Genomic DNA, 25,399 nt, shown 5'->3' with positions numbered 1-25,399 from the left:
ACACACACACACACACACACACACACACACACACACACACACACACACACACACACATACACACACACACACACACAGGAAGTTTGGTGTGTCATATCTACGTTAAGGAGAGAGAGCTGTAGCAAAGAACCACCGGATAGCTATCAAATCTTGCTGAATGCTCAATCTACTTCCTGTTGTATCTATTCTTCCTTTCCTTGTTTAGTATAAGTACTTTCTAAAGCTTCTCTAATTCTCCCAGTGTTGTCCATTGACTTTTTTAACATAACATAATTAGTCTGTGGTGACCTGACCTATAAGATAATTGCTCAGAGCGCCAAAAGCCTATTGAAAACTCCACCCTATAAGGATGGCGCCTATCTGTATTCGTCACCAGACAATGGTGTAGTTATAGCGGACAAGAGCATGCCTTTAATAGGATATGGCTGTCTATACCTGATTATGTTTGCCCTTCTAATGGCAGCTTTCATTCCAGTGGTTAAACCCAAGTAACGAAAGATACACCCAGGTGAATTCTTACGGTCGTATTGAACAATTGCGGCCCATCCTTTTCTTTGCCTGCAGCCAGCAACTCATTGTCATCAATTTAAAAGGAGTGCCGTGGGTAATGCTTTGGCAAGCTTGGATACCTTCAACAGGTTTTATGTGCATTTGTCACCCCTGGGGTTGAATGAAAAGGTAAGGGAAAACAGCCACTGGGATTTCAGCTGCAAATCATCCATTTTTTTTGTGGGGTTTATATCAACTTTCAGTAACGCCTCTGTTTGAGGGAGAAAACACACACCCTGATTTTTTCAGTGGTTTACCAAAGCCCCGACCACTATCAGTGGAAGTGAGCTAGGAAATGGATACTTCCAACAACTTCCTGATGTTTCCGGTGATTTAGGGCCGAAACAATTGTTACAGCTCTCAAGAGAGACTGTGAAAATGAAAAATGTCTGATTGTCCTCTTAAAAACTTCAAAGAGTGGCCATGGTGGCTTAGTTGGCAAAGATTCAGTTTAACCACAGTATCTGTGAAACCCATCCAATAACACAACATTATCTTTTTAATCTTGTCATTGTGGGTGTCCAATATTTTCTTTGAATCTTGAACATGGAGCGGAAACATTAATTTTGATTAAAAAAAGCTGTGCTAATTTTGGGTGGAAATTTTGCTAAAATTCCTCCAAAACGAGGGATAAACTACCATGTACTCACCTCTCAACTTTATAAAATCATGACAGGATAACTGTGATTTATTGAGTGCAAAGTGAAGCCAAACCATTACGTGCAGGGTGTTCAACTTCATGACATACATGAAAAAACTAAACAAGACCTGACCCAGCTTGTTCTTTCTGTGTGACATGAAGCGTATTAACTATTATACCCTATTTCTCCCATTAGCAAAGATCAAGTGACACCTTTTAATTAGACAATTGATTGGTTAATTTGCTGGCATGTTGGAAGACAGTTTTATTTGACAATGGCAGACCCGTGTGGGATTGCAGAGGCAGCGTTCAAGACAGTGTATTGACAAATCTGTCACAGCAGAGATGCACTGCCATTAGTGTTACTGTTACACTAAAGTTGAGTAAGTTTAACCAAAGCCTACAGATTAAACTGACATTATGATTACAATGTGCAGTGTTTAAGTTTTTTATCTCTTAAAATGTACCTGATCAATTGTTTATGTGGAAGCGCAGTGAGATACCTCTGTTAAATGGACCAGGTCGCTCTTGTTGGTGCACATCCAAATTTCTCACCTACTTAAGTGAACCGTACACACAAGCACTTTAAAGGTGAAAGGTGTAAAATTGCGTTGAAAAAATGAACGGTACAAAAGTGTGGACCACTGTGTGTGTGCAAATTTTTTAGGCAGCAAAACATTTGACTACACTTGTTTTGTATTCTTAGTATTCTGTTGCCTTCAGGCCCCATTCAAGGGTATATGTGATACAGTGTAGATACCTCGCCAAACAGAAGTTGGCACAGGGAATGTCATCCGTGCATCCTCTTAAAATATCTGGTTTTAGAAGTTTTGTGATGTAGTGACTACTCGCAAACTTCACTGGTGTTGCTGGCAAGCTAACAGGCTAACCAGCCGGAAACATACTAGTGTTAGTTAGTAACAACAATAGCTCTTCAAGCTTCTTTGTATTTTTTCTATAATGCAGTTTACTCCCCCAGGGCATTTTGTTCTTTGGTTTGTACATCATTTCATTCAGCAAAGAGGGTTATTGAAAAGGGAAGTTAAGCTTTTGAAGCTAACGAGCTTGGTTACTGTCAGTTACCAGGCCCCAGTGAATTCAAAAGACGCAATTACTATTGACACTATGTCTTCAAACCATTCCTCCTTTGTGGAACAGTTTATACTTTAACAAAGGAGGTTAAACAAAAGTGGATGTCGAAACACAGCAAATTAGCAACATTAACCTCCTCCATTTTGGACTCCTTGGCTCTTCCTTTTCTCTCAAAGGTCAGTACTGTCAAGACCCATTGCTATTGCTCAACATCACAAATTTGTGGGTAAAACTCAACCAAAGTTAAACTCAGTGTGAAAGATTTGCCTAGATTTAGTTTGCCTTAGCGAGTGAATCCACCTGTCATTCACTGTTTTAACACGGGTGTGACCAACAGACAAAATCCTAGTGTATATATTTTAAGGAGAGCAAGGCATTAAAATATGAACATACATATATCTATTGTAAAAAAAAAATTGCTAAAGGACTTCATCCACCAATGAACATTGTGGTCACTCCATGTGAGTCCTACAGTTCCATGCTAAGGATTACATTTTGCATCAATTGTCTGACCTTCCAGAACTCGCTAGTTCAACCTTCAACATTTTTATACTCAACTAGAGAGAAGGGAAAATCATTAAACAAGATGTGGAACAAATAGGTATCAAAACCAAACTATCTGCCTGCAATGTTAACATGGGTACATTTCTACCACATGGTCTCTTACCTATCGGTGATGCCTTGTTTTTAATACTACCCAGATTTTATGTGTGCATATCCGAATTGACATCCGTCAAAACTACCAGTAAGCACGATGGTACCTCAGCTGCTCCACTGCTTCCAAGCATCCCATCCATTTATACAACTCCGCACAACATTCACTTTCACCAGCACTTGGGAACCTGAATCCCCCATAGCCCTAAGTCTTCCATGACGTGCTTGTCTTTTCGGATTACAAATAAACCTTGCAGCTGTGAGGTGCTGAGATATCTCGATCCTAATGCAAACACAGCTTCCCTGCTTCATGTCTTTTACTCATTTTCACGAAGGCCGTATGTATGTATTAATGTGTTTATATAAGCTTCTGTGTCTTCTCATCGGAGTAATTCTGTGTTTCTGGATTACAGGACAGGACCCCAGTTAGACTACACTGGCGTTTAATGGCCTGCCAAGCATTGCCTTTCTTCTCAATAAAATACAGTCAGTAGCTCTTGTTTAGCAGCATTTTGGCGGGTCGGTTATAAAGAAAGCTCCTAGTTTAATGTACCAATCGATCCCTTCTTAAACTCCCAGAGTCCTTTGGATGTTGGTCTCCCACAGTTTTCATTTTGAGAGGATAGATTGCATCACGAGCAGAGAAAACTGATACTTTTCACAGTGTTGTTTTAGGCTGGAGTAGCAGACACATGACTCATAATGAAGCTGTGAATATTGATATAGCTGTCTCGGGTTGAACGTTCGGTTTTGAGATAAGAAATGTTGCAGTCTTTGTTCATCATTTTCCACACAAGAGAGAAATAACAAGCATTTAATTAATGAATTTTCAAAACATAGTGTCGGTTCACAACAACAATACTAAATATCTCAAGGATATTTAGTATATATAGTACAAGGAACAAGTCCTGCCACTGCAGACACCCTGCACATTCCGGTTAGAGCTAAATGTGTGTAGTATAAATATGCGTGTCACTCTAAAGACTGCTAATCACAGCAGTAATGCCTGGGTATGAACCGGCCCAACAATGTCCTAGACTCCTTAACTCCCTCAAGGCCTCCATTTTGGAGCAGTGGTTGTAGCGCTCAAGGACATGGTTGAGAGTGCCACCGCAGCTTTGCTGTTGTTTTTCTCCCCCTCTCAAAACAGCATGGCTATAATTACTGTCGGCCCAGCTCAGCCCACGACTGAGGATGGCTTGTGTGTGTGTGTGTGTGTGTGAGTGTGTGTTGTGACAAAGGCTGCGGGTTGGAAGTACAGACTAATCTGGTAAGATTTGGCTTACCAAGCAATCATTTTAAAGTTCCTTAACATTTAGAGATAGAGAGGTATGCACCTTTATTGGCTGGAACACTATTGCCAGCATAGTCCTACATAAAAGGACCATTCCTTCTAGTGCATGTACATTTTTTATTTTTACAAGTGGTTGATGATTGCGGGATGGGTTTAAATAAATTTGGAGTTTAGAAAAATTAGCTTTGTTGCAAACAAGTTGTTTCTAAAAGTGAGATCAGTGCTCGGATATTAGAGTGGGCCGCAAGACCCGTGGTCAGAGATCTGGCAGCGAGCTGGCAGCATGCCACACAAAAATGGAACAGAAGCAAACAAAAGCAGTTTAAGCCACACCACAACATGCATCAAAATAGCTTTACTCATCCGCAGTGGATGCAACATATGTTTTTGCATTTGAGATGTTTGATTCTACTCCCAGACATCTCTACATTTCGAAGTGGATGCTGGTTTTATGCTTCATCAAAATTCTAAAATACTTCAACTTTAAAAATACAAGAGAGCAGTAAAATTGAACTTGCGGTTCAGAATATTTCACCAAGAGGCCATGCCCCAAAAACCGCTAAGCTGACTGTTGTAAAGCTGATACAGTACATATAGTGAATTAATCGATCAGTTTGCTGACAGAAAGTACATCTGCAAATATTCTGAAAATTGATTAGCCTAATTGTTTAAAGTCATTTTACCAGAGAAAAATTATAAAGACAATACCCACTTCCAATTTCTCCAATTAAAAGATTAGCTGCTTTTTTTTCTTTACACATGATAGAAAACTGAATAGACATTTTTAACAATTGTCTGTCTAGACTAAAACAATGAATCTGTTAATAGAGACAATAATTGCCAGATTAATCAATAATTAAATAATCCATAGTTGTAGCCCTAGACTACTCAGCACACCTGCTCACACATGCTCACCACATGACGGACTGTCTGTTGCATATGAGATGTGTATAAAGAATACAAAGTTTGGCAGAAAACGTTTCCGCCCTGCCGGGGGAATATCGGCACCCTGCTTTTGGCAAAGGCACAATTGCGTATGGAAGGACAGCCATACGCGCATGATATTAATGACACCTAGCCAATTGAACTGTGTTGAATTATGATACTTACGTTTTCTCTGATGATTATTGAAACTGTTTGCCCAAGAATTCCATAATATACTGATCACTCTAAACAAGATAACCATGGAGCCATTGTCTGTCCTTGTGAAAGGCCCAGGATGTTTCTGTGGGCAGAGCAGGCCGAGGAGATTCCCAGGCCCAATGAGATAAACTGACACCATCAACATTGTTATGACTTTGTATAAATAAGCGGCTGTAGAGAGCTTCCAGTTGGGCATTTTCTGTCCTATTCTGTGGTGTAAAAACTGTCTCCTTGTGTTGACAAGTAAAAATGAACTTTGATATAACTTCAGCGGTCTATTCTTGATAATTAATTTATCATAACAAACTGCTTCTCTTGACAATGGAACTTCAGCAGGGTGTAGTTAGTACATGCAACCTGAGGTTCCTCTCTCCTGTTGCTATTTTAACTTCAACTAACCACAGTGCACTAAGGACCAAAATCACATTTCACTTACTCTTTAGCTTGACGTTTTTTTTGCTTGCCCATGCACTCTTTCCAAATTTCCCATGCCTATACTCAGCTGGAGGTAGCAGAGCTATTTTTTGTGTCAGTTGGATAAAGAGAGAGAGAGAGAGCGAGAGAGATTATACCCCAACCAAAATATGCAAGAGTTTGGAACAACACACATACCCATAAATGAAAGACATTCAGCGATGTGCTACCTGTGCCATTAACTCATCCTCCGGTGTGCCTGCTGTGGCAGCATCAAGGTGTAAATTATGTTTGTGAAATGGGGCTTCTCTGGAGTCTTCAGCAAACCCAAATTTCTATTCGCCAGAGTGGCTTTGGGATTAAGGCCCTTCTTTTTGTGATTTCATTGGTGTTGATGCTATGTTTGTTGCAGTGCTTCTGAGTGTATACAGTTTACATTACAAGCACTGTCTCTGTTATGATACCTAGCCAAGCATTGATTAGGCAGCCGATTTGCAGAGGAATTATAAATCAGAGACTCTGTGTGGTTAATGCTGTCATCTGTATTCTGCTCTCTAATACACGTACAAAGAGAGAAGTTACCTAACACAACACACAGGGGCGCTTAAAAACATTATCATCCATCAGCTCCAGCCTGGCTAAAGCACATGAATAATTAGTCAGCGTTGTCAGTTTTGATGTGGCACAGCAGAACTATTAGCTATGATGGTAATAACCTACAGCTCGCTCACTCATGTAACCCATGCTGATCCCCTGCAAAACTTTCTGGCAGACATCATGCAACACTGCAAAGAGTAATTCCTACAGGCCGTATAAATGGACCGGACTTAATTTACGTTGCCAGTGTTGACACACTTTTTAATGCGGTAAGGGGGTGTATGTAACAGTGTTGAGAATGAGTGGTTGGTTGCGTTTTTTCTTTGTGGTCATTAAAATGTGTCCTTCTTATTTGCACCTGCAATGGTTGCCATTTCAAATTAATGTAAAATTTGTATGTAAATGTAAAACATTTAAATGTGTTGCACATCAATATGTAGCTATGTTAGATAAGCAGAGCAAAGAAGTGAGTTACATCTACAGGAAGTGTTTGGTGTTTATAGTATTTTTGTTCCCAACAGAATATCAATAGACCCATATCGTTGCAGCTCACTGTGAAGATTAAATAAAGCCCAGGAAGGAGAGGATAAGAAAGGGGGAGCAAAAGCGCCTCACTCATATGCCTCAATTGCAGTGCTGAGGGAGGGCTATTTCAGGAGCTGTAAGTTGTGGCCTGCTATTCTCGTTGCAGGCATATGTGCCATTGATGGGTTTGGGTTTCGGAAATCCTTTGCTTTATGCTAATCAGGCGCAGTGTGGCAGGCAGGCTCTGGTGCGGTTGAAGTTGGCATGTCTACTCTACACTCAGTGTTTCTGCAAAGTTGCAATTACACTGGTAGTGAGAACAGAACTCTGCTTATAATGTAGCCATGTAGTAATGTCCTTCCCCCTTTGTCTTCTCTTTTCTTCTCTTGATTGTAAATTGGATTAACCAGGAATTGAAGACTCAAGCTTGTTTTATTTTCACTTTTGTCAAAGCCTGGCTCAACAAAGTCCCCTCTGTGCGGTTGATCTTACACAACAATCAATCCTCCTACTTTAAATGAACGATGGAGCTCAAAAACCGTTGAAACCCTGCAACTTGCGGCACAATCTGTTTCTAAAGTTTCCTTTTCTCTGTTTGAAGAGTCCTCAGTACGGGGGGTGATGTCGGACTAGTTCTTTATTTATTCAGCTTGTTGAAGAATTAAAAGCAGGGTGTCGAGTCTATGCTGCTGTTTGGATACTATTTGCAGACCGTTGTGATTTTTCACATATGTAAGGCAGTGTGGTGGGCTGTCTGGCAACTGGTTTGACCAAAAACAGGGAAGACCTACCAGGAGAGCACTCCTCCACATGCAAACTCTTAACTCATTGGTGACTGATGAGGTAACCAGCAGGGTTCCGATTATGTCACCCAACAGCGAGTGGAAGTTTAATTAAGAGAATATTGTTCCCCTGCCCCAATGTTTTCTGAAAGTGTCTCTTTGGCTCTTGATAACATGAACTATACATTTAGTTATTCCACCATCTTAGCCTACTGACACCGGCTATTTGATGCCGATATCTATATTTGAGAGCTTTAAGTAATCCAATATATCGTCAAACAATATATTGGCCAATGTCATTACCCACAACTCATTTTGGACAAGGATCCCTAGAATTTGGTTATTAAAGTGTGACCATGATTGGTTCTGAGTGGGACATGCTCCCTGATAGTTTCTAAGCTACCTCAAATGCTTTGAAGTTTTTGATGCTTTTTTTTTTATCGCCCGAAATACACTGAAATATCTGCACTAACAATAGTGATATTTAGTTTGTGATTTAATAATTGCTTTGCCAGGTCAAATATTTTATAAAATAGAGCAACAGAAATGGATTCTTGTGGTTGTTGTCTGATATAATGAATTCTATGTGTGTTTAATTTATAGTATTGATTGTCTCCACCAGGTCTGGTTACAACAACTTCAAGAAAACTGGACAGAGAGCAACAAGACGAGCACATTCTTGAGGTAAGCACTTTAGTTTGTAAAATGCCAACTCTAAAGACAAAAAGCTATGGACGGTCAGTGGCAGCTTCTCTTGTTTATGTGAACATGAATTACTGACATTAAAATTAGAAAGAAACTACATTTTCTGTCTCAGAGGTTTGGCATTTCCAGCCAACTTTGGCTAAGTGCCACATGTTTCCAACAAAAACAAGTCCTCTTGTATATGCAAGAAAAGGTTCTTTAGGAGTCATTTCACCTAGAACTGATTTCCGGATGGGGGAGGGAGGAGAGGTGGAAGGTGTGTGGGAGATCCTGGTGACTGTTCCTTTGTTCTTTCCCACTGTTCCGTCTCGTGGATGGAGCAAGCTGGGGCAGGGCACTGTTGTTAAACTGGTCAATGTCTTAACTTGTGGGTTTTTAATTGAGCTGGGCTCTGTTGTCTCCTGATCTGCTGTCCTCCCTCTTTCTCGCCACAGAACCAAGGTTGATAATAGGCGTTTTAATTGTGTTTCCGGTGATGACAGGGAGCAGATTGGAAGCCTTTTAATTATTGTTAGAAGTTAACACACGGTTAATGCTGGTACATCTGGTGCCAGAACAGTGTTGTATTTCATACTCTAATTGTACATTGCACTGCACTAATTGCATTACTGAGACTGAGAGAAGATGATAGGGATGACAAAGAGGTATAAGGGAAGCCTGTGTTACTTTAAAGCGCTCAGGTTTACACGGTTTAATTTTCAAAAAACACCAAATATGTTTTGTACTGCACATTGCAGTATGAGGTTGTGCCACACTAGCAGCTAGGCCAGCATTATGTGTTTCAAATTGATGCACGTTCGTTACAGATGTAAAGGCTGGACTACAATAGAGCTGTTTGAAGCAGTTTGTGAACAGTGTTTTCTTTGGGAGATGGTAAGTCCCTTTGGGCTGGACCTTGGGCTTTTCCCTTTGTAAACCTATAACGTGCACAAAAAAGATATATAACAAAATAAACAAAAGGGCAAGAGCCAAAAAGCATACTATGAGCACTTTAAGAAAATGTTTTGCTGATGACTGAAATTGACTAAACTAGGTTGCTAGAAAAAAACAACACATTGAATCTGGTGGACTACACCTTTTGAATTTGTAAAGACTATTGGAAATCGTGGTCAGAAAGGTTCCCATGCAAACCCAAAGCTCCTCCTTCTAGTGGTTTGCACTCGACATAGAATTGCTACTTCCAACATGTGGTTGAGAGCTGTTGAACTAATAGGTTGGAATTGGTGTCTGATTCAAAGTCTTTTTGTTTGTGAAAAGACAAAAGAGCACCCAACTAAACTAAGCTGAGTTCAAGAATTTTGTTCATTTGTCTAATGACAAAATGCCTCCAGACAGACCACATTAAACGCTCAGCTCAAACTCTGGTCGCCTTTAATGTTGCGCCAAATTCAGCACACCTTTTCTCTTCATGCTAATATTCCTTGCTTTTTTTTATAATGTGTATTGCTAATGATATCTGCTACGGTAACTCTTTGCACAAATAACCAACATTTCCTCTGAAAAATAACTAATAAAAAGCCTCTCTTGCACATTCCTATTTAATGAGAATATGAGTTGGAGGGATAATTTAAAGCATGTAACTTTTGACCTAAATAGGTAGAAAGCGGCTGAGTGAACACAGCCTGCAAAGAGCTGTGTCACCATGGCAACTTTAGAACTTTACTTTGTGCGTGTTGGTCACTGGTTATTGGGAATCCAGGAGGAAGTTCTTTATTGGGCCAAACATTCATGGAGCAGCACAGACCTATAAACCCTACATTTTACCCTCTCGACACACACTCACACACACACATTAGTGTATCCTCAGGGCAGCTAATCGAGGGATAATGATGACTCAGAAGAATATATATGTGTGCGCACATGCCTTTGGTGTGAACTGGGTGCTGGCAGAACAAATCTAAACAAAGTCCTAACCAGTGTTGAAGTTTTGTATGAGCTTGTTGTAGAGGAGAAATGCAACATGTGGGGCCATGTGGAACATGTGGAGCAAGTAGGGTGGGGGCTGTGTCAGCATTGTTTGCACCCAATGCCTGGAGGAGGTGGAGGGAGCGCAGGGGGCCTTCAGCTTTTATGATAAGAAGGATGGGGGTTGGTAGTCGCCGTGTGCCTGTGTGTGAAAGAGACGGAGAGCACAAGGTAGAAAATCAGCGGGGGAATTTGAGAGAAGGCAAAGCTGCTCCTGATAGTCTGAGTGTTGGCTGTAGCGGCAGGATGAGAGACCTCCGTCCCAGGAAGGCGGGGGGTGGGTAAATAGCCTAAGTGGGACATGCCAGGACATGCTTACGATTCAGTTCTGGGACTGTAGAGAGAACATTAAATTGGAAAGGCAGAGGTGAATGGACTGTTCACATCTGTTGTCTGGATCCTATCCCAGCATGCAGTTGGCCTATTTGACTAAGATATTAGATAGAGTAAACTACAATAGGAATTGAAACTTCTACTATGAGCATTCCTGTTTGGGTTTCCACTGCATATGAAGAACTGTGAGTTCTGTGAGTTCTGTGTCTGGGCTAATTCCAAAAATGCTTTTGATGAAACTCCTCATAGTTTGCCAAAAGGTTTTTGGTCCTCTATGAAAGGTCCTGCTGTAGAAACATCCTAGAAGTAGCAATCTTGTACCAATGAGATATCTTTTTATGTAATTTAAAAGTGCAGCAGGCATTGGTCCTCTGAAATGCACGTTTGACAATAACTGAAATAGAGAGAGGGTTGCTCAGTATAAACATGACACTGTGTAAACATCTGCTTTCTACTTTTAAAGTTAAAAAAAAATTGTCCTGATCCCAAGTTTTTTTTACTTAACATTAAATGCATTAAAACAACATTACTAACATATGATCATTCAGAAAAAGCTAAAGGTTTTGCAATAAACAATTTAGAATATAATGGACTGACTCACTACGCTTCACAGCAGTGCTATACTGATGTAATGAGACATACTCCCTCTGGTGTAACGTCTCTGTCTTTTGTGTGGTTTTCCTAATTACCAAACAAAGGCTTTTGATGAAAATGTTCCAAAGAGAGATGGCGTAGTGATGAATAGTGTGCATGCACACAGTTACACACATAGCAGTTTTGTTGAGGTACTGTGCTGGGACATTTTATTGCAATACTTATTGGGCCTACTTCCACCAACAGAGTGCCTTTTCAAGGTATTTTACATAATCAGGGATATCAATGACTATAAAGCTCTTGTGATTATAATGGAAATGCTCAGTACACAGGACAAGATGTGCACCAACATATCCTCCCAGAGAGAAACATCTCATTTAATTAATTCCGCTCATGTAAATAGCACAGACAGCTGCAGACACTGCGCGAAAAAAAACAGACATTACTTTAGTAATTGAAACTATAGGCCCAAATGGTGTGTGCCTGGCGCTGGACTCCTGACTGGTTTTAGTGAAGCACTTAGCAGATGGTTTTAAATGACTGTGACATTTGTTCTGCCCTTCTACAGTATTTTGCAACTTGAAGCGAGAAATGCTCAAATCTGTGCCAGCTCTCAGACATGCAACCCTTGAGCCCATTTCTCTAGAACTAGATGGAAATTGTGTTTGTTTAGGTCAGCCTGTGGCTCTTTACGTTTGATTAAACTTTTCCAACTGTGCACTCTCTGAAGGGACATGCCAGTGTTAAATCATGGCACATATGACAAAGCAGAAGTATGCCATCAGTAACACTTGATGTCACGGTTTAAATTAGGGCCCAAATAATGATTCAGTTGTGCGACACTGTCTTTTGTACCCAGTACTTCTGGGGTTATAAAAGCCTCCAGCCTTTAGTTGAGTGCAGTTAGGCTAGGTTATTAGCAGTGCAAAATCTTTGTTTGTAAGTTTGACACATAGCAGCAGAGTCAGTGCAGCTGGTGCTATCAGAGTGAAGAGGTGCAGCTAATTAAAAATAATTAGCTCTGGTCGTTGTTCGTATCGCAGCCATGCAAGCTACTGTTGTCATGATCACAGGCAAACATACAAAACATAATTTCGTATTAGGAAAGTTTTAAGTTCCCCACAACAGCCTCTAGATTAAACAAAGCCTGAATACACCAACCCACCAGTGACTCCCCACGGAGCAACAGTGGATCCAGAGTTATTTTAGTAAGTAAGAAAATGTCTTTTTTGCTCATTTAAATTGGCTCTTTTACATTATATCATTTCCAAAGTAATCTGTTCATTACATCACCGTGTGTAAAAGAGTGAATCCTGAATGCATACTCCCTGATTGATTTGGGTGCTTGTGACAGTGTATTTTTATGCATACAATTAGATTATTAAATCCTTATTGTTAGGTTAAAAAAGGGGCTCAAGAGTCTAAAAGCCCCACTAGTGTCATGCTGCACTTAACATTAATGCAGACCAAGTCATTTGAACCAAACAATCACACAACCATGGGACCAAAATTGCTGCTCTCTCTTTCTCTCTATCAGGGTTAAAATACATAAAACCCAATTTAGTCTTGTATTTCCCTGCTGGCAAATTTTGCCCTACGTGACTCAGAGATTTGTATTGGTAGTTTAAAAAAAGTCCCCCATTTCACAACTTCAAACCACTTTTAGTCAGAGAAGTATTTTCAATTTCAATTTGACTGGATTCATACATTATAGTGTGGAGATTACATTATTAGGTCAATAGGTAACAGACTGTTTCTGTATTTTTAAGTGAAGAAGGTGTATTGGAAAAGACTCCCTGCCAGAAAATCTCAAAAAGAGTTGCCTTTAACTTTGGCAGAAAGAAGTGGAATGAAAGCGTGATGAAGGGAGAAAAGAACGCTCACTGTTTTTCATCTCTTCTTTGATTCATCTTAGGCTTTGGAATGATGATTTTCTAACACAGCTGTCTTGATCTTGACACTTTTACATGATGTTTAATGATTTAGCTGGAATTATCAACATTTTTAAGCTCTTTACTGTATCTAAAGAAAACAAAACGAGCAAAAGATATATTGAATGGAATTTATAGTTCACTGCCTCAGATAATATATGCTTCCTGGTTGTCAGCCCCGAGCCTTTGAGTCCTACGTACTGTATGTTTTGTACTGTAAGTATTTATTCCGTCTCCCCAGATCACAGTCACTGACCATGGCGTTCCTGCCAAATCCACCACTGTCCGCGTCATCGTCCGAGTTCTTGACGAGAATGACAACAGGCCATTGTTCCTGGAGAAGATCTACAAGATAAAGCTCCCGGAGCGGGAGAGGCCGGAGAAAGAGAGAGCCACGAAGAGAGATCCGGTGTATCGAGTCATTGCATCAGACCGTGATGAGGGACCCAATTCCGAGATCTCTTACAGTATCGAGGAGGGAGATGAAAACGGAAAGTTCTTCATCGAGCCCAAGACCGGCCTGGTGTCTTCCAAGAAGTTCTCTTCTGCTGGAGAATACGACATCCTTACAGTGAGTATCTAATCCCAGGGATTCACCGTGTCTTCAGCCTGACAGTCTCAGTGAGCAGTAAATGCTTGTTTATTGTTCTGTTGATGTATTTTCCTCTTCCTCTCAAGTTTTTGTACCCCATTTGTTTCTCCACCTTCATTTTTTTTAGTTTTTGTGTTTAAAAATATATATAAAATACACATAAAAGATAATTTTTTCCACACAAGTCATGTTGGTCTACAAGTGAAGAAGGAAATTGCTTGCAGAAAGCTTATACCTTACACTTTAAGGAGCACGCTCCAAACACCAGTTCGCACTATCCAATTAGGATCTCCTTTTCAAGTATTTTTGCTGTATTACCATGGTCTTATTACTGTGGCGCTTTCTTCATCAAGAGCCAAATTTATCAGTCATTGATGGGACTTCTTTTTGGCCGCTAACTCATCTTTGGCCGCTAACTTTCTACTCATCTTGGCAGTTGTAGAATACTTAATATGTGTTAAAAAAAATGGTTATCTTTTAATCTTCCACCTATGAGACAAACAGCAAGAACTTGCCTCTATGTAGTCATCACAGTTGGCTGTCCAAACTGCCGAGGTGATACTTAACGCTAATCTTTTTTGGTTTAAACTGGTTTTCACCTAGATTTTTTGTCCTCACCCGTCCAAAGTTGTGTCTCCTACTGCATGAAGACACTGCCCACCAGAGTTTACAGTAATTGAAGTCCACACAAAAGGTTAAATCACAAAAGAATACCACACAAAGGGTGTTTTGTTATCCAAAATGCACGGTTCTCTTGCCATGTTGAAAGCTCAAAGTATAGAAAAGCTTTTATGATTAAAACACAACCAATTCTGTGAATTGGTGCCATAAATCAGTGCTTATACTTTACTACAATTTAGTATGGTTTATTGAAGTATTTTAGCTCTAATCATTACCTAGCAGCTACATAGCCAAACATTTTGAAGAGTGTCAGGCAGAGGACCCGCCAGAGAGCTGCACAGAAACTCATTTGCAACAAAATCTTGCATAACATTGTTTAACATCTTTCATTCCCCGCTTCTCTCTCAGATTAAAGCCGTCGACAATGGACGCCCTCAGAAATCCTCCTCTTGTCGTCTGCATATCGAGTGGATTCCCAAGCCAGAATTGCCAGCCGATGCCGCACCCTTGCTTTTTGAGGAGTCCCCGTTCACCTTTTCTGTAATGGAAAGCGACCCTGTGGCACACATGGTGGGGGTGGTCGCCACAGAATTCTCGGAAGTTCCCGTGTGGTTTGAAATCACAGGTAATGCCCCATCACATGGTTCTCTGTTGTGTGCATGCATACTGCAGAAATGTCATAGAAATGCATCGTAGGTGGAAAAGCTCTTTTTAGGACTAACATGGTGTGTGCGTAATATGTCTGGGTAATATGGAAAATTACTTTAAAGAAAACTGTAATTGGAAAGGCAATATTGTTTTATAGTCCAACGTATATTATGACAGTTTCAGCTGGCATTCCAAATTTTTCAGGTATAAATCTGACTTCCTTAGCCAAATTGGCTGCCTTACAAAGCCAACATGCAGTCACTATACATGTACATATATTTGGTCAAAACTGACTATCTGGCATTTATTTAACAATATGAAAAATTATCATTCCATAGTAATGTATATTTTTATGTAAACAGCATAGTATTGTCACAGAACGCATAACGACTAGAGCTAGCAGGATGGATAGCCACGCTAGTCGTGGCTATCCATCCTGCTAAAGCTAAAACTAAATCTACTCACAGATGTTTCCCTGGCTGTACTCTTTAACTGAAAAATATTCATATATTTATTTATAAATATATCCATTTTGATGAACCAACAAATTGATAATTCAGTTTGCTTCTAAATGTGAAGACTGTAGACAAATTCAGTCATTGATGGAGAACAGCTAAACTAGCAAAGCAGTGTGGCAGTAGCTGCAGTCTAAACTTTGGACTCAAGTGGATTTCATTTGAATTATTTACTATCTTAAAATATTGATTTAGACAGACATTTAATTGCTATAAGTATTCAATTGAAATAAAGTTTTTTTTTTTTTAAATGATCCAAAATGGACAAAAAAAGTTAAACAACAGATTTTGTCTGTAAATACTGTGGTTCCCTCTTAGGAGGGTAAAAGGCAGGTGCAGTGCAGCATTTATGTAGCAGTTAATGTACACTGTAAGGTTCTCCATCAACCTAAACATGCATAAAATGAAGGCAAAACCAGTTACCAGTTAGACAGTTTCAAAGCTTATCGGTTCCACTGTTTCTGTATTACATCTCTCTGCCTTTGTAGAGCAGATTAGATAACACAATTGTAGCATGAATTAATGGCTCAAAACATAATTGAATCATGAATTATTAGCTCACAAACAATAAATATTGATAGTTGTCCTAGCTTCCCCGTGTGAGTCAAGTGAGATCCAATATATTGCCTTTCAATTTTAATTGGCAGCTCTGTTTTGAAGTGTTATCATTTAATTTGTCTTCTCTTGAATGTGTTTTCTTTTTACATTTTTGATAGGAACTTTGTGCATGAGAAGACTTAAATTGACTGCTTTCAAAAATGCTTGCCCCCTCTTCCTTCCTGCCTCCCTTTAATCAATGTCTGACTGACAAGTCTCTTTTCTTCTCTTCTCTCTTTCTGTGCTCTGCTTACTTTCCTCGTTTCTCTGGAATGTTCTGTTTGGTTGGATTTTTGCAAGACGGCATAGAGGATACTGAGATGTTTTACATCCTACAGATGGCTTGTGACCACAACTGTACAGCAGAAGGTAGCTGCTGGGATTTCTTAATAGGCTGTGCTGTGTTAAGAGAACATCCTCCACTGTGTTGGTGCTGCCTGTTGGCTGTGGTTGAATTGTGTTGTGCTGCTGGATTGATGTTGTGCCACATTTTCCCCCCTCAACCCGTGACCTGATTAAGAGTCTCACGAGAAAAAGAGGAAACCGCCTCTCCTTGTGTGAATTCAAACTCCATTTTATATCCACTTGTGTTTGGTTGGTCCTTAAGAGTTTAGCATCATGGTATATAAAAGGATGTATTGTGGTGTTATACATTAGAACTGCACAATATATAGTTTTTTTTAATCATCATCGCAATATCAACTGCCGCAATATAGACATTGCGAAAGGCTGCTGCATTTTGCAATAGACACAAAACTGATATTTTTTTGTTAGTTGAAAGAAAATATTGCTACGAAACCACATTTAAATGTCATATCATTCTACTTTTAGTGATGCCTTTTATATTCAATTTAATTGGTCAATTTTTTTAATAAAAGAATGTTGCCATTTTTTTGGTTTGAATTCAAAAAGCAGTGTGTTGTATTTTAGCAAAATCCTGAAAGCAGCAGAACTGCTAACACTTTAATTACGTTTATTTATCACAAGTATTATCGTTATTGAGATATTCACCAACGTTATTGTTTATTGCATATGTACTCCCCTATTAAACATTCATCACTGTTATGTACCCATCTTGTTTGTGTTAGGACGAATTGCATGAAATAGCTATTATTATTTTATTAGACCAACAACAACACTGAAAGTTAATGATATCATTCATGTATCTATTCATTATTTTCTTCGACATTAGCACAGCAAAAAGATTGGATGTTTGTATGCCCATCTCAGCGCTCCCCATTTTGTGTTTGTGTAACCTTGCTACATGCACACAACTAAGCAATGAGTTGTCACTAATCTTTTGTCCTTCCTTGTTTGTCCAAAAAAATAATAATTCCACAGGTGGTAATTATGACAGCCGCTTTGACGTGGGCAAGGCCAGTGGAACCTTGATTGTTGCACGGCCCCTGGACTCTGAGCAGAAATCAAATTACAACCTGACGGTGGAAGCCACAGATGGGACACGGACTGTCAGCACCCAGGTAATTGAAACACTAATGAAAGGGTTGGAAGCTGATGAGGGAGTTGTCATGTTTCTGTTTTTCTCATGTGAGATATAGTAGTTGGAGCAACGGGACGGGTAATGAGTGAAGCATTGCCCAAATTGTCCTGTTTGTTGTGATGTGTTTACGTTGTGATGCTCTCAACCGGCCCGGGAAAATGGCACTTTATTGGCATGAGTCTCCTTACATCCTTACATGACCATAACTGTTCAGTGTGGCCTTGGAAAAAAAAACTAGAGAGATAATACAAAAAATATGGAATATAATATGGTCAGGCTGTGCTGTTGAAAGACATTTTCTTTTGTTGTCTGTTGGCGCCTGTATGGTGTGGTTAAATTGTGTTATCACCAGATAGGGAGATGGATAAAAAATATATATATATTTAAATAGTTTAACATTTTGGGAAATATTCTTATTTAAATAATATCACTCTCATATCTATTTGTTGAATGCAAGGCTACAACCAGCAGCTACCACTTTTAAATTGGCATTAGGACTGGAAACGGGGGAGTCTTGTTGAGGTTGAGGTGTCTGAGGTAAGGTGATGTTGAGGTTATGTGCGACACTATTTTGGAGCTGGTTGAAGTGCTTTGCTGGTTAACTGGCTACCTTAAGTGATGAAAAGACCCTTTCTAACAGAGCCAGGCTAGCGGTTTCCCCTTGTTTCCTAGTCTTCCTAGTTTCAAGTTAAATCAACCATCTCCTGGCTGTAGATTGATACAAAGCATTTTTTTTGAAGTGGGGTTGTATCAGGTATTAGTTTAAGTACGCTTTATTTAGTATATATTCAGTGCTTCACGTTGCTGTAGACAGCACTGTCCTGTGAGTAACTGAGGACATTATATCCATCTATGCTCTCTTCAAAGCCACCAGACTCCTTAACACAAAATCAGTAATTTTACCTCATAGAACATGGCAGTTGATGTTTGACTGCTGGTGTTTTAAAGGGATACTTTGGATTCAATAGAATGATGTTGTGTATTTATAGAAAGAAAGAAAGAATTATTCTAAAGCAGACTTAATGAAGAATATTTAGTTGAACAAGTTTTCAAACCATGATATGGGTAGTCAGCCTTCCTCCTCCTCTGTTCTCTACCATCTCAGTTGAGCATTGAACTCCAGGAATCTTCCATTGTCTCATTCCTGACTCAGAGCTTCTGTGATGATGGTGCCGTCTAGTCAGTTTTTTTTTTAAGTATACAGTACATTCTTGAGCCCCCCTTCACTCCTCCCTCTACCGTGTTTCTGAACCTTTGAATGTTCCCTTAGAGAAATATATTGCCTTGGTATTTTCTGAAGAGACTCTAAATAACTGAATATATATCACTCATTCATATACAAGTAAGCTCATGCTACAGTCAGGAAACTGACAGCTAAATCAACTGAAATGAGCTTATGTGCAGTAGAAATAGTATTAGGTAGAACTGTATAAGACCCTATGTGAACCATTTTGATGAAAGATGAAAGTTAAAGTTGCTAGCAAAAACTTCCAAAACAGTTGCATACTTGCATTTTAAAATATAAATATGCTAATTTAATCCGTTTTGCATATCTTGCTCCCCAGCTGATACCAAAGCTGAACTGCTATGATAAAAGATGTTAAGCATGCAAGTTGTCTTTGGTTTTTGTTGAGATGGTCATGCCTTGTCCATGTGATTTTCAAGTTTTTTACATGGTAGTTTTGGGTCATATGGTATGGTGGCATTCAAAATGTTCTGTCCTTTGTCCTCAAAGTGGAGCTTCAGAGAACTGTAGCTGGAAAAGAATCTATTTGTTGTCACTCTGTATGAATAAAGCCTTTCATCATGTAGTTGCTGTGCTCCACTGAGCCTTGGATGAAGCGTTGCCTCCACTGGCATTTTGCAGCTCATCCGAGGAAGCAGCACGTCCTTTAGTTTAGTGCAGAACCTTAAAAAACAGCCACAGTACCTATTTTCTCAGCCACGATTTTCTCTCCACATAAAGCACTTTTCTTTAAAGCCCTGGCAACAGACACTTATTTAAAAGCATCTCAGCATACTGCACGCTGTGACATTTTAAGTCAAATTAATCACATTCAAAGGTTAACTTATTCAAAAGATCCAATTCTCAGAGGAGCCTGATTCTCAGTGGGACCGACTGTACTGGCAACCCTTCCACATGACAGGGAATGATTTAATTTAGTTTGATGTTTAACAGTGGTGCTATGAAATGTAATTTACCCCAAAATAACTAAACTGCCTATAAGGCCTGCGCGATTAATTGTTATAAAATTGCGATCTCGATTCACCCTGTTCACGATTTAATTTTTAAATAAATTTGAATAAAAAATATATATATATAATATATAAGTATGTATATTTAAGAGTTTTAAACGTAGACTGTATAAAATAGGTTTTAAAGCTCTGCAATGCTCTTGTCTTCTCTTCATTGAGGCCTCTATGTTTACAGGCTTGTGGTGATGCGCTGTGTGTTATAGGTGCCTAATTGGTTAAAATTAAAAGTAAATGTCCTTAGTTTTTGTCTTTGTCAATGTCCTTTATAGAGCAAATAAAGTTATATCTTTCCGACTGTTACATTTCCTGCAGACGTGTATAGTTTCAACTAGGAACACAGAAATTCTGACATTCCATGTAAAATTTAACCCAAAAAACAACATAGTCTGTGCCTGGCATTATAGCGGTACCAAAAGTGTCAGATAAAAACAAGTGCCTTGTAGTGGAAGGTGGTAAAATGTGGACAGTTTATCACAGGGACACGTCCCACAAATTTGAAAGTAGCCTACATTTGAGAAACGAACATAAGAAGGCTAACCTAGCATACCTTAACAAGGTAAAGGAGAACGCCAAGCTTCCTTTTACTGATACAGAAGCTAACCCCGGTAATGGTTTGGACATGGATGTATGGATACGTAGGGCCTGCAGCAGGGCGGAGACAACAGCAGGACAGAGTACCCTACAGGCGGGCTTTCACCGGCGACCTGATAGCGGGTTAGTAAATACGCAGGAAAACCAAGAGCGGGAGGGAACGTGGGTTAATATGTGGATTAATACTGGTATGTCTACACAACTCTGTGAGCCGATTGACTTCAAAATGTTTGCCACATTACTTGAACCAAAGTTCAAACGACCTGTCTGTCTTCTTTAGTCTGTTGGCTATTTAGGTATTTCTGCTGGAACACGTCGAACACATTCTGCCCTTACTGCTGCATCTTGTGTTGACTGTTGATTTAAAAACACTATTTATGTATCTTAAAAGCTCTAGAGTTAATACATTAAAGAGAGAAAAGAGAGTGTGTGTGTCTGTGTGTGTGTTGGTGTGTGTGTGGGTGGGGGGGTTGTATGTGTGGTTGGTGTGGTGTGAGTGGTGATGTGTGGGTAGGGTTTTGTGTGTGGGGTGGTTAGGGCTTAACAATATAGTATAGCATCGACATTGCGATGTGCGCATGCGCGACAGTCCCATCGCAGGACGTTACGGTTCGGAGCCACAGCACTGGAAACGTAACACTAATCTACAACAGCAGTCTGTGTCTGGTCTAATGTCATTTCAACTGATTTAATTGTTCTTGGATACAGAGTTTGTTGCTAGTGCGTGTGACATGCAGGTCTGATCAATTTATCAAACATCAAGCTGGCCCCGCTTGTCAACCACAACCTGAAATTTATAGGAAGCAACACGCAGTCACTGTCATACACTTTAGCCTGGAGTGATAGGATTGTATAAGTCCTATCATACAATCCAAGTATGGTTACATGCTAGTTAACCAGTGTATTTCTACCTAATTTCCCTCTCCAAAATCACTTCAGAAAAGTAACATTAGTCACAGTTACTTACTTTGGTGTTTGTAAAGCATTAAAATTTAACAAAGAAAAGATTTATTTAAATGTTTTTCTTTTATGTCGATGCACTCCCCTACAAAATCACTGCAGTAGTCAAGAATGATTTATTATTCCCAAATAGAGCTATATATTTCATCTTTAAAAAAATACTTTGTCTTTATTCACGTCACAATATATATCGTGGGGGGGAAAAACGTATCTTCAAAACCTACAGCAGCATACTGTGCACACTACCTCAAATTATCCTCACATAATCACAAGTTTTACAGTTACCGCTTGATGATCAGCTTTATTAAAATACATCTCTACAAGCCATCACAGCTCATTTCAACCATTAGTTTCACACAGCAAATGGGTCAAAGAATAATCACTTGTACAGTATATCAGATAAAGCGTATTTCTTGCAACAGGGCTCTGTTTTGCTCTGCACGCACATGCCTTTTTAATGTATTATTAGAGCTGTGTCTGATAAGCTCTGTTGTAGATGAGTGTATCTAAGATTCAGTCCTGTGGACCCAGCTGATCATTGTAGGTCAGCTGTTTTCCATAGAGGGAACGGATTTACTGCATTTGTATGCTCCATAAACCAAACTTGTGAGGTGATTAAGAACAGTTGCCTGGAATATGCTGAGAGCTAAATAAATCATTGTTTGGATTTTAACAAGTCTGATTCCAATTCCGATTCTTAGTTTCAATTCCGGTTCTAGTCAATTCTCGATTCCGATTCTTTGAGGGGTGGAGTTGAAGTCGGTCAAATGCCTATTTTCACAAATAAGAGAAATAGTTTTACAGGGCTTTTTCAATGTAAAATAAAGCCACACTAGGGCGCTGCTTACTGCGCTCCAAGGCTTTAACACAACAAGCGCCTAGCCGCTTCGGAAGCCAAAACTCACGCATATTAAATTGGGAAGTGATGATCGGATTTGAAACCAAATCCTCTAAACGATTCCAAACAATTCCAATAAAGAAACGATTCTACTGGAATTGTGATTTTTGAAACAATTCCAAGTAGGAATTGGTTCTCTATGCCCAATCCTATAGGTGATCAAAAAAGGCATACAGTGTTAACATCAGAAACTTTAGCAATCCCCAAAAATTGCAGGCTAGTAATATAAAGACAGTGGAAATGTATTACTTATTATTTTTTCCCCAAAATCAAATATCCTAACTTGTGTTGGCCTGTCTGCTTTTGTTGTTTGTTGAAATTAACCATTTAGTGTAGTATATCCTTCATATTTTGTATTATTTGTTATAACCTTTATTTGAACAGGAGAAACCCACTGAGGATTAACTTTGACTTTTAACTTTTTCACGGCTGACCTGGCCAAGACATGTAGCAGCACATAACAACATTTAGTTTAAGACAAGAAACACAAGAGGACATAGACTGTAATTCACATCACTTTCAATATTTGTAACCAGGAAAAACTATTGAAAACACTGACAACTTAAAGAGTCTGCCTCCATTGATTTCCTATTTGTGGTATCACATACTGTATCAGTCGGTTGACTTGCACTAGTATACGGGGGAGCCTGAGGATTTAGAGTACTGAGTCCTTCTTGTTTCAGGAAATCCATCTGAGTGTTTTGGCTACTAACTTGTTTATGCGATAACATTGTTCAGCATTGAAAGTATTTGCTCTGTCAGCAGGGTTTTTAGCAGAAACCAGTAATCGTACCTCTTGCAGAGAAATACATGTTGTTTTTTGTTACAACGAGTAACCAATGGGGCTATGGTTTTGAAGGTTGTGTCAAACCACACTGAAATTTATTCATTTACTTTTTAAGTTGCTTGGTTCGATGCCTTTCCAAGGCAAGCAAATAGTATTTACCCCTTACTTAATTCACTTCATGGTTCATAATTAGGATAGCCCGTTGAACAGTAGAAGACATGTCATAATCTGTAGATTATTACATAAAAGACAGATGCTGAGTAATCAATTTTCTCTGTTTCTGTATTTGCAACAATTCCAATAAGAGACAAATTTATTAGGGAATCAAATGCAAAAGAGTTGTTTGTTATTGAATATGAATTAGTTTTCTTCGGGGACAGCATGTTTACCTTTTAAAACAAGTCATACTGAATTTCACTGCAAATTAGATCTACCTGATCCCCCATAATGTCTGACTTATCTATTCCTCAAATCAAAGTCATGTGGAAGCTGTGCTGCCAGACGATATGGCCTATTTTCTGTCTTCTTGGAATGTTTCTTTCTCCCTTTTTGTTCTCTCTCTTCCTTTATCCCTCTTTGTCTTTTTTTCAGATTTTCTCCCTCTCCGTTTTTTAAGGAGCTCCACATTTATTGGCCAGGCATGCCAGGTTGAGGATGATAATTATTCTGTTTAGGTAGAATAAAATGCAAAAAAGCGCTGGACCTCTGTGGGTAGTGGGTTGTGTTAATCCTGTTTTGGGAACATGTTGGAGTGCTTGGTGCCAGTGCCCTGCCTATGCTCGGAACCTGCCACCTGGCGGGGGGGCTTCCTCTCCTACGCATGGCACAGGAGGACAATGAGCACAATGCAAGCCCCTATGTGTCCTTTTTTTCTGGATACACAACACACAAAAGGTGTTTCGTTATTCAGAAGGCTCCGTTTTCGTTTGTGAGCTCTTAAGCACGCTTTTCTTTTTGAATGTTTTTTTTTTTATAATTAAATGACAGTGACTAACGATGAACTGAAAATTTTAACATAATGTCAACTCCAACCTGCCTGGGGCTCCAATGATGATATCAGTATAGAGCTCATGGTCTGTGGGAGGTCTATGGGAAACAGTCGGCCTTTCTGTTATGTGCTTTTCATTTGAACGCTGTAATTCCATGAAGGCGTCTCGGAAGGATCAGCTGATGATGTAGACAAGGGGTGCCGCATTCTAGCTCGGGCATCTCATAGCCAGGAGCTGCGCCAACAAGGCAGGCTCGGCATGCAGCCCAGCCTCCCTTCCCCCATCTCCAAGTATATGACATCCTCCCGTGGCCATGCTGAAGTACCTCAAGCTGTTCTGCTCACAATCTGTTCCTGGTCTCCTGTTTCTCATGATATCTCAGTCCACGTTACAAAGGCTCTCTTTAGGTCTCACTCCAAGGCTTACCTTTTCCAGTCAAAGTTATGTTTTCTTAAATTCAGTATCAAAGCTGACTATTGTATCTTGGACTTATTTTAAATGCATTTTACTATGTGTGTATTTCGTTCATTCTCACCCACAACCTGTCTCTTCTAAATTTGACCATATCCCTGAGCTTTCTTTTGTTTTTTTTCACCGTCACTTTCATACTCATCTCCCATCTCACCCTTACAGCACTTTTTTAGCACTTTTTTGTCTTTCGTATCTCCATCTGTCACATCTGTGTCTCAGTCTCAATCTTGTTCCTCTTCAGATTTCCCACAGGAAGCCATATACAAAGACTACAGAGTTTTCTTCTACACCAGCATTTCTGCTGCAGTCAGGCTGGATCATGCTGCTTTGTGATGTTTGGGGGCAAAGTTCCTTTGAAGTGTTGTAGAGCCTGCTTGCAAAAGGAACAACCGAGTTTGTGTGCATATAGAGGCTGAATAGCCCTTTGTGTACTTTCTAAACCATCTGAAATAGTACATTGTGAATAGATGTGGATACTACTGACCAGGTTCCATTCCTTTCTGCTTCTTGACAGCACTATCAGCTCTTGCCACCTTCCTCACTATTCACAAGACGTGTTATCTGACCCTGGCCAGATTGAGACACATTGGACAGCCTCTTTGTGTGGATGCATGTGTGGAAGTGCAAATTGTATGAGCCTGTGTGTGTGGGTGCATGCATATGCATCTGTGTGTGTGAAAGATGTATTGTGAGACATTGCGGATGTAGTGCTATATGATGTCTGGCATGACATGAAAAGACATGCTTGGAATGAG

The 25,399-nt window shown here is 39.6% G+C and overlaps 1 protein-coding gene across 11 annotated transcripts in view; it reads left to right on the top strand.

Annotated features, from left to right (window-relative positions):
• The window catches only part of fat1a (FAT atypical cadherin 1a), a 74,933-nt gene that overhangs the window by 18,227 nt on the left and 31,307 nt on the right, over nucleotides 1-25,399 (top strand). For 9 of the 11 annotated variants that reach the window (XR_004658837.1, XR_004658838.1, XM_034888336.1 and 6 more), the window contains exons 4-8: nucleotides 8,313-8,374; nucleotides 13,460-13,789; nucleotides 14,840-15,056; nucleotides 16,492-16,560; nucleotides 17,533-17,672. Coding sequence is in view for 9 of the 11 variants with exons in the window: in XM_034888336.1 (XP_034744227.1) it covers nucleotides 8,313-8,374; nucleotides 13,460-13,789; nucleotides 14,840-15,056; nucleotides 16,492-16,560; nucleotides 17,533-17,672 (818 nt within the window). In the remaining 2 variants the exon portion in view is untranslated. The remainder of the gene's footprint in view (nucleotides 1-8,312; nucleotides 8,375-13,459; nucleotides 13,790-14,839; nucleotides 15,057-16,491; nucleotides 16,561-17,532; nucleotides 17,673-25,399) is intronic. The other 2 variants (XM_034888358.1, XM_034888349.1) reach the window with 1 other exon arrangement.

Source organism: Etheostoma cragini, chromosome 2 (assembly GCF_013103735.1).
Source record: "Etheostoma cragini isolate CJK2018 chromosome 2, CSU_Ecrag_1.0, whole genome shotgun sequence".
NCBI lineage: Eukaryota > Metazoa > Chordata > Actinopteri > Perciformes > Percidae > Etheostoma > Etheostoma cragini.
The sequence above is the reverse complement of the archived record's forward strand: the minus strand, read 5'-3'. Positions and strand labels throughout refer to the sequence as shown.